The following is a 9,957-nucleotide window of genomic DNA, read 5'->3' on the forward strand; positions in this document are numbered from 1 at the left end:
TTTACCAGAAGCCTGGTCAAATTTGAGAGTTAGTAACAGAGAGATCATGAGGGAAAAAGGCGAGGGGAGAGAGACAGAGAAAGAGAGAGAGAGAGAGAAACCAAGACTAGGAGGGAGAAGACTGAAATGAAGACCGCAGAGAGCCGGACAGCCGGAGAGGGAGAGGGAAGCTGTAAAAGGGGGGCGCGGCAGAAGGGAGCCAGGGACAGCAAGGGATGCAGCCTCAGAGAGGCAAAAGGGCAGAAACAAAAAGAGCAGAACCATTTGTGGAATGTTGGCTACAATGAGTGCTGTGAGGATTTCTTTACCTGTGGCAAATTCTTAAGACAACACTAAGAGGTGGGCATGATAACCCCATTTTACAGATGAGAAAACAGAGGCTCAGGGAGGTGAAGAAACTTGCCCAAGGTCATACAGAACTAGAAAGAGGCAAAGCTGGGTCTGTGGGTGGGGGGCAGTGTTTTCCCCACTGCATGACCTTGCAGGAGGAGACTCAGGACCCAGAGATCCCTGAAGGAATTCTCCAGAGAACAGAAGCAGGGAGGCTTAGAGACTGGAGCCCCTAAGAAATGCACAGTAAGAAAGACCCACACCTTCCTTGCCCTACTCCCTGCCACCCCTGGTGCTGTGTCAACACCTGGAATGCATTAGGCAGGGAGGCCCTACCTAGGGGAACTGGGAAGAAGTTGGGGGGGGGGAGCAGGGAAGGTGAAGGGGAAGGCAAAGGTAGCGGTGTGGGCAGCTGCTGTGTGCCTACCAGGTCCAAATGAAGGGCTTCTAAGCCTGCTGCAGCTCCCTGGGGCCAGCCTTGCCAGTCCCGCCTTTCCCCGCTTTCTACAGGCACCTTCCCTCTGTGACTTAACCCCTTCCATGCGGGCTCCACAGGAAAGCACCACAAAGGGCCTAAAGCTGTCAGCATGAGGAAGAGCCTCCCATTCCCTCTGGACCTCAACCACACACCTGTGCCCTTCGCCCTCCTGCTCTTAACTTTGGGGCCAAGGTGGGCACAGCTGATGCCTGCCTACTGGGCACAGCCACCTGGATGCCCCATCCCCTGTCTTCAGACTCCTCAGATTCAATGCATCCCAAGCCACATCCAGCGCCTAGTGGCTCCTCCTTCCTCCTTCTTTCCCCATTCCAAGAGTGGCACATCCATCCTTGCAGTCCCCCAAGCCAGAGGCTGGGTTTTCTCTGATGTCTCCTCCCTCTCCCTCAAATCACACATCCAGCCAGACCCCAAGCTCTCGCACACTAGACTTTCTTAGCTTTAGAATCCATAGGCTCTCTCCCATTCTCCAGCTTCCTAACTGGTTTCCCTCCAATCCTCTCTACAAGGTGTTCTCCACACCACAACCAGCTTATGAAAACACAGTTGGCTTCAATTCCTGCAGCCCTGCGAAGGGCTCCCCTTGCTTCCAGGGTGAACTCCAACCTCCTGAGCTTGGGAATAAGGGAGGCCCAGCTCAAGAACACTTCCCTGCCCCCATCCTCCAGCCACAATGGCCTCTTGTCTGTTCTTCGAAAGTGCTCTCTTCCGCCTGGGGCTTTGGCACATGCTGTTCCCATGGCCTGAATGGCTCTTCCGCTTTGCCTTACCTCTGGACTCCTATTCATCTCCGGAGTCTCAACTCAAGTGTCCTTTTTTTCCCTACTTACCCCCCTCCTTGTATGTTCCTGCAGCATCTGTGCTTAGAATTTCTCCATGCAGCTCTTGCCTGCTAGAAAGAAGCTCCGTGAGCAGGGTCGTGCCTGTCTTGTTGCACACCAAGCACCTTGCACAGGACCAACCACAGGGTATGTCCTCAATAAACATTCATTGAATAAAGAAATGCCTTTCTTCTTCCCCTTTTCCCTTCCCTTATCTGCCAAGGATTTGTTTCCAAGTATTTATTGATGCCATGTTATATGCCAGACAAAGGTGATGATCAAGTCCCAATGTTATAAATGGAAGAAACTAAGGCCCTGAGAGGGAAAAGTAGGCCTGGGGGCACAGTGAGCCAGTGGCAGAGCCAGGAGCACTGAGGCTCCTGCAGCTACTGCCTTGCATCCTAGTCTCCAGTTCCATGCATGTTTTGAAGCACCTTTTGGAGATGTGATGCCTCCCAAGTCCAACAAACTGGGTATTGGAGCCCAGAGAGGCTGGGCTCACTGCTCCAAGGATGTGCTCTCTCCCAGAGGAGGGAACATAACACTGCAGGGCCAGCCAATGGCAGACTGTGCTTCCTGCCCTCATTCCAGACAGGTCCTGGCCCCACCCAGCCAGGATCTGGCCAGCTCCACATCTGCCTAAGGCATTTAGCTAACTGGCCCCCAGAAAGCCATGCTTGGAGTCTGTCTGGGATACAGCTACCACTCACCCTTGAGGAAGCAGGTAGCTCCAACCAGGCCCTCTCACAGGGACAGAGGCACCTGAAAGGGCTCAGGATCAGGGGTGCCAGCCACCTGCAACTTGGAAACTTCCATTCCTTTAGTCCTGTGTGGGAAAGTCCTTCCCCCCCCCCCCACTAACCAGAGTCTTTCTATGCTGTTGTGTTTGTTTGGAGGGCCCCAGCTGACTGAACAAAATCTGGGTCTTTTCCCAGACATTCCCTCAGGATCTCAAAGTGCTGCTCTCCAAAAGTCCCCGGCAGAGCCCACCACCCTCTCCTGTCATGAGCCCCCTTTTCTTTCCATGAGCAACCTCCCTCTATGACCTCTCTGGGATGCCCTCAAAAGGGAGAACATTGAGGGAGCCACAAGAATTTACTTTACTAATGTTTGATTTGCTTTTCAGGAGGATTGCTTTGGTTCTTGGCATCAGCCACTACCCTGGGTATATGTAAAATGGGTCTCAGCTTTATGCAAATGTGCTTTAAAAACTGCCCTCCCTCATAGGTGCCTGCATGGTTCAGTGGGTTAAGCGTCTGCCTTCAGCTTGGGTCATGATCCCAGGGTCCTGGGACTGAGTCCCATGTCGGGCTCCCTGCTCAGTGGGGAGCTTGCTTCTCCCTCTCCCTCTGTTCCTCCTCCTCCCCCTACTTGTGCTCTCTCTTAAATTAATAAATTTAAAAAAACTGCCCTCCCTCCACAAGGCATTTCTAAGGAAAAGTTTGGGCAGATCATGAATGATCCACCTGAGTGTGACTCTGCTGACCTCACTATCTATGTCTTCAGGGATGGGACTGGCCCCCAGAACCACATACAACTTCTTCCCATGAGCTGCTTTGTGACCCCTGACATGCACTGGTGGTGAGAATTCCGAAGCATCTCTGGCCCAGAGAGCTCTCTTCTGAGCTTTCCAACCCTACATCCAGATGCCTGCTGGCCACTTCCACCTGGATGTCCCCCAAGGCCTTTCAAACTCAGTATCCTCCCTCAAACCTGCTCCTTCTCTTGCAGGTAGATGGTCCCACCGCCATCCACTGGATCACTGTAGTTGGTTTCAGACAACAACCCAAACTCATCCCGGACTATTCCTTCTTCCTTGGCCTCTACATCCAAGCCACCACCAAGGCCCGTCCATGTTAGCCCCTAAATATCTCTCAGATCTTATTATCCTCACCTACTGCCATCACTGTAACCCAAGCTATGATCACCTGTCACTGGGAAGACCATGACCTCGACCCGCCTGTGTCCCTGCTCCTATTCTTGAATCCCCACCATCCACTCTCCACATGTAGCTACGGGGATCTCCCAAATACCCACATCTGGGCACATCATTCCTCTGCTTAATAAACCCTTCAATAGTTACCCCTTTGCCCTCAGGATAAAATCCCTTTCCCAGCCTTCTCCCTTACTCCTCTCAAAACCACTCCCATGGGACCCCTGGGTGGCGCAGCGGTTTGGCGCCTGCCTTTGGCCCAGGGCGCGATCCTGGAGACCCAGGATCGAATCCCACATCGGGCTCCTGGTGCATGGAGCCTGCTTCTCCCTCTGCCTATGTCTCTGCCTCTCTCTCTCTCTCTCTCTCTCTATCAGAAATAAATAAAAATTTAAAAAAAATTAAAAAAAAACCACTCCCAGTTCCCAGGATGTCCCATGTCTCAGTGCCCTTGCTCCCACAGAAATTCTTACCTGAACCACACTCCATGTTCCTCCTAGCGTTTAAAGCTTGCTGACACCCTTTAGAACCTTGCTTTGGGCCAGGCCCTGTGGTGGGTGCTACTGATGCCAGGGTGTCCTCTGCCTAGAGTCCCAGAGTTGCAATTGCTTTCCAACTTGAAGTGCCAAATGGCAGCCATTAATAAGAGCTAGGCATAGATGGTAAATTGAGGCAGCCAGTAATTGTGCATATGTGAGTGAGGGGTTGACTTGCTCCCTTTAGTTTAGATTCTCATGCCTTCCTTTGGGGTTGGGAGAGAGGGTGGTAGGCCCACATAGGGTCCTGAGGAGAGGGCCTCAGAGTGGAGGCCTACGTATTCTCCTGGCTCTAATCATGCTGGCTCACTGTAGGACCATGAGTAAACTGTTTCTCTGAGCCACCACTACCCCAACTAAAAATCAGTTCCCATTCTAGGCTGTACATCAGAATCACCTGGGGATTCCTGGATTGCAACCCCAAGATTCTGGAGCTCCGAGGTGGAGTTGGGAATCACACTTACTTTTTTCATTTTTTAAAAAAGATTTTATTTATTTATTCATGAGAGACACACAGAGAGAGGCAGAGACACAGGCAGAGGGAGAAGCAGGCTCCATGCAGGGAGCCCCAAGCGGGACTCGATCCCGGGTCTCCAGGATCATGCCCTGGGTGGAAGGTGGCACTAAACTGCTGAGCCACCGGGGCTGCCCACACTTACTTTTTTCAAAGTCAACAGGGAATCCTGATGTTCACCCAGTTTGGGAAACCCAGAACCAGATGGTGTCTAGGGCCCTTTCCAGCTCCCATTCTAACTCTTGAAGTATCTGATGATGTCCTAGGCTCCAAATTAGAGGGAGCCAGCCCTCTTGCTGCCTCCTCAATTGGCTCAGTTCTCCTACTACCCATGAAAAGACTCTTATGTCAGGTACAACTATTTCGACTGAGACAGGCCCCAGGCTACTCCCCATCCAGCATCTGGAAAGATATTCTAGGCCTTAAAACTGAGAAATAGCATAGGGTTTCCCTCAAATCTCTATGAGCAAACTTACAGCTGGGTACTCCTTTCTGACTCTCTCAAAGCCCTCTCTGGCATCGCTTTCCAGGTTTTATCAAACTGGAAAATGGGTATAAAAAGGATCGCCCCCCTCAGCAGAAATCAAGGTAACTAAAAGAGAAAACACTTTGAAGCAACTGAAGGGTTTTCACGTGGATAGTATATAACTACAGTGGACCCTTGAACAACACGGTATAAACTGCACAGGTTCACTTATATGTGCTTTTTTTTTCGATAAATATAGTATAATACCATAAATGTATTTCCTTTTCCTTATTATTTTCTTTCTTTTTAAAAATGATTTGTTTATGGGATGCCTGGATGGTTCAGCAGTTGAGCATCTGCCTTTGGCTCAGGGCGTGATCTCAATTCGGATGAGTCCCACATTGGGCTCCCTGTGGGGTGCCTGCTTCTCGCTCTGCCTGTGTCTCTGCCTCTCTCGGTGTCTCTCATGAATAAATAAATAAAATCTTAAAAAAATAAAATAAAATATTTGTTTATTTATTTTAGAGACAGAGTGAGAGAGAGTGAGTGTGCAAGCGAGGGGAGGGGCAGAGGGAGAATCTTTTTTTTTTTTTTGAGAGAGAGAGAATCCTAAACAGATTCTGCATGAGCGTGGAGCTCAATCTCAGCACCCTGAGATCACAAACTGAGCTGAAATCAAGGTCACTTAACTGATGGAGCCACCCAGGCATCCCTTTTCTTCCTTATGATTGCCTTAACAAAATTTTCTTTTCTCTAGCTTACTTTAAGAATAAAGTATATAATACACATGCAAAATGATTTGTTAACTGTTTACATTACTGGTAAGGATTCTGGTCAAAAGTAGCCTATTAGTAGTTAGTTTTGGGGGATTTGAAAGTTATACGCAGATTTTTGTGCAAGTAGGGGCATGGGTGTTCATACCCCTAACTCCCCCATTGTTCAAGTATTAACTGTACTATTTTAAAAAGTACCCCCCCCAACCAGGATGGGCCACTGGTCCCTAAGGATGGTGATTCAATAAAGGCCTCATCAGTCTGAGGGAGGAAGTCAGCAGGCACACAAAAATTTTAACATGTGGAGTAAAATGTTTCAACCCTTTAATTGAGAGGACTCTCTTTCTCTCTGTCTCTCTCTCTTTCACACACAGATACACATACACACACCCTACAACCACCAACCCTGCCCTCTTTGGGCCAATTATAGGCAAGTCCTGTGGAGAGAGAAGCAAGTCACTGTGCCTACCCCTGGGCTGGCTGGGCAGTGGGGGAGGCGGGCCTCTTACTCCCCATGCTGCTGTGAATCACACCGCCCAGTGCCTGCTTTGCCAGGGCCTGAGTAATTCCTCCACCTCCTCTTCAGAGGGTTTTTCCTTTATTTTTTAAAATATTTTGTTTTATTCTGCATGCTTCTCACCAGCAGTATCTCATAGACTCCTCATGGCATTCTCTAGATGAGGAAATTGAGGCTCAGAGAAGGGAAGTCGCTCACCCACGGTCACACAGTGAGTCAGCTAGGAATGGTTGGACAGGAAGCCAGGTCTTTCCCTCACACTCTTCTTATTCCTAATCCCTATCTTGGAGTATATATACAAAAATGCATATTTAAAAAGACAGCCATCAATTACAGACAAAGGGACTTTGCAAAAAGGATCCTGGGAACTTTGTTTTTTTGGGGAGGAGGGGAGTAGTTCAGGATATGTATTGTGATTGGTAATTTGTAAGGATTGGTAGAGTGGGAAGGCAACTCAGAATCACTAGCATGGGAGTAGCAGCAGTGGCAGTACTACCATGTCATCAGTCAGATGCTAGAGACCAGGGGTCGAGACAATGCCCAGCTACTGACTCAGACCAAGAGCATCTGGAGGGCAGGAATTCAGTTGTCCTTCTCTTAGACAATAGTTACTGGGATGCCACTATGTGCTCCCTCCATATCCATTCAAGCATTTGTTCTGTAAGAATTTATTAAGCAAGCAAAAAAAAAAGAATTTATTAAGCACCTATTGTGTGCTAGGCACTGTGGTACTCACTGAGGATACAACAGGGAACAAAACAGGTACAATACCCTTGCTCTCACAGAGTTCACATTCTAGTGGAGGAAGATGGGCAATAAACAAGTAGGCACATACAATAAGATAATTTCAGACTGTACTAAGGGCCAGGATGGAAGCTGTGACGGAGACTCACAAGTGGCCCTCCCCCACTCCAAAGTGGTCAGGGAAGGTCTCTTGGAGGAGGTGGCATCCTAGCTGAGACCTGAAAGATGAGGAACAAGTCAAGTGGAGAGCAGGGGGAAGAGCTGCCAGGCAGAGAGAAAAGCAGATGTAAAGACCTTGAGGTGGGAGTCCTTGAGGCATGTTTTGGGATTTGAGAGAAGGTGCTGCAGTAAGGTGTGCAAGTAGCCTGCTCCACACAGTGTCTGCCAAGGGGTGTTTGGAAAGCCTTCAGGAGCAACATGCAAAGCAGGGTGTTAAAGGCCTCTTGTCAGCTGGATATCTACAGCCCACACTGAGGGAGCCCCTGAAAATTTCCAGAGGTTCCATGACTAGCCCAAAGTCACAATAGCAGTAAGGGGCACATGTTGCCAGTACTTTATGCTTCACTACTGCTAACTGTGCTAGGTCATAGTCCCAGAGACCTATGGATCTTGGGGATATGAGCCCCACTTAGGAGTGGGGGGCGGGGTGTCCTAGAGGCTCAACAGTTCTGTCAGCATTGCCCAGTGCAAGGCAGACCAGAAATACACTGCTCTTTCTCCGTGGCTCCTGGGCTCAGGTCCACATAGGGATGTCCTCAGATGGGGGTGGCCCTGCTGGACTCCTCATACACGCAGGCCTGTGCAGTGCAAATGCCTCTGCAGGCAGCAGTCTGTGGCCCCAAACTGACATAGAGTTGCTCCACCTCTGCAAATCCAAATTCAAGAATCCTGATTTCTCTTCACAACCATCCTTGCAGTCCTACACCTCTACAGCTCCGCTACAACTGGCTTCTGGCCCCCACCCTTTCTGCTGTCTCCCTACCTATCAGCCCTTCCAGCCCTCCTCTCCAGCTTGACCCCCAAGGCCCACCTCCTCCACCTATCTCACTCATCAGCACCTTCTATTCCCTCCTTCCCTTGTCCTCCCGCCACACACACCTTGGCAAAACCCCAGCCTTGGATCAATCCACTGTCCCTCCTTTTTTTTTTTTTCCACTCATACTCCAGAGCTGCTGAACAGTAGAGAAGAAAATCACATAAGCAGAAGGCTTGGCATTACTTTTATGGTCTCCAACCTCAGTTTGGGGAAGGAGAAAGACCACAGACTTTGGACTCAAATATATGTGGTTTTGAATCCTGGCTCCGTTCTAGCTGTGGGACCTTGAGCAAGTTATTTAACTTCTCTGGGCTTCAGTTTCACACCCTACAAAATGGGGCTAATGATACCTTCTTCACAAGGTTCCTGAAGATGAAATGAGAATCCACATAAAGCATTCAGTCCAGTGCCTGGCACAATGTAGGCGCTTGGCAAATGAGAGACTTCTTTTCTCTTATTCCCCCAAACAAACTCCTTTCCCCCAACCAAATTCCCCTTACTGCCTTGCAATTCTGCCCGTTTTTTCTGGGCGTTCTCCCTCTCCCATTAATCTCAGCAGATAGAAGAGAAGGGGGTGGGAAGGGTTGAGGGGGCAAGGGGACAGAGAGAGGAGACCACGGACAGGGGTTGGAAGGACTGGACGGAAGAGAAGCGAGCGAAGGGGGTGGGGGTTGAGAAGACTAGAAGGGCCGACGGTAAGAGGGCCGGCTCCGAGGTGGGGCTTAGAGGGCCCGAAAACAAGAACCCGCTTCCAGTACCAGGCCCGTGGCCCGGGCTCCCATGCTCTCTCGATCACTCACCAGGCCGGGGCTGTGAGCCCTCCAGGTGGTAGGAGAAGCGCAGGGCCCGGTGGTGCTGTGGACTGGGGCCGCAGGGTAAGACCCGGGGGCCTGGAGGAGCGCCCAGGCTGGCGTCCGAGGGTCCGGCAAACTGAGGATCCAGGGGGCCGCCGAGAGCCGAGCCTGAGCCCTTAAGCACCGGCAGTCCTGGCTCGGAGGCTCCAGTGTCCGTGTCGGCACTGACCGGTGGAGCGGCGCCGAGGGCATTCGTGGTTGAGTGTTCGGGCTCGCAAGGCCCGGCGCCCCCCGGGGCTCGGTGGCCATGCATGCTCCGGGCCTGGGCGCGGGGCTCGGGCTCCCCGCTTGGCTCCAGATCCTGGGGCGGAGGCGCGGGCGGAGGAGGCCCGGCGCCCGGCGGAGCAGCGGCCTCAGGCTCGGGGGGCGGGGCTGCGGGCTCAGCCCCACTGCGGAGATTCAAGCCCCCGGCCCGGGCCCGGGCCAGCAGCCGTGGCAGCAGTGGCAGCACCAGCAGCAGCCGCAGCCACCGCCGCTGCCGTGCCAGGCATCGCCGGCCCGGGCCCTGCGCGGGGAATGGGCTCGGCGGGGCCGGGGGCCCGCTGAGGAGCGCTGTCTAAGCGGTAGCGGCTGGGTTAGAGTCGGGGGGCTGCGCTCCGCGCGGGCTCTCTCCTAGGAGGCGAGCCACTTCCGTGGCCCTGGGGCTAGCGGTCAGTCTGTTCGGTGAGCGGGGTCTCTTTCTCCCCGAATGGGAATCGATCTGGACTCTTCTGACTGGTCGGAAAGGGTTCTTCCTCCCGCCGCAGCGGAGGCTGGGGGGGCGGAGGGGAGGGGAAAGAGAGGGCAGGGCAGGGGAGGGAGGGAGGAGGGGATGGCTCTGGCGGGGAGCGCGCGTGTGCGTCGCGCGCTTGGGCTGCGGGGCTCGCCCTCAGCCAATCCCTCTGGACCGTGCTTCAGCCGCGGGGGCAGGGTAACAGCTACGGCCTAGGTCTCCGCG

General features: G+C 52.2%; 1 protein-coding gene across 2 annotated transcripts in view; it reads right to left on the bottom strand.

Annotated features, from left to right (window-relative positions):
- The window catches only part of FGD1 (FYVE, RhoGEF and PH domain containing 1), a 44,753-nt gene extending 35,018 nt beyond the window's left edge, over nt 1-9,735 (bottom strand). For both annotated transcript variants that reach the window (XM_055338654.1, XM_055338653.1), the window contains exon 1: nt 8,967-9,735. In XM_055338654.1, coding sequence (XP_055194629.1) covers nt 8,967-9,269 — 303 coding nt within the window. In that variant the 5' untranslated portion in view covers nt 9,270-9,735. The remainder of the gene's footprint in view (nt 1-8,966) is intronic.
- Nucleotides 9,736-9,957: the final 222 nt, after the last annotated feature.

This window comes from Nyctereutes procyonoides, unplaced genomic scaffold, assembly GCF_905146905.1.
Source record: "Nyctereutes procyonoides isolate TBG_1078 unplaced genomic scaffold, NYPRO_anot_genome, whole genome shotgun sequence".
Lineage (NCBI taxonomy): Eukaryota > Metazoa > Chordata > Mammalia > Carnivora > Canidae > Nyctereutes > Nyctereutes procyonoides.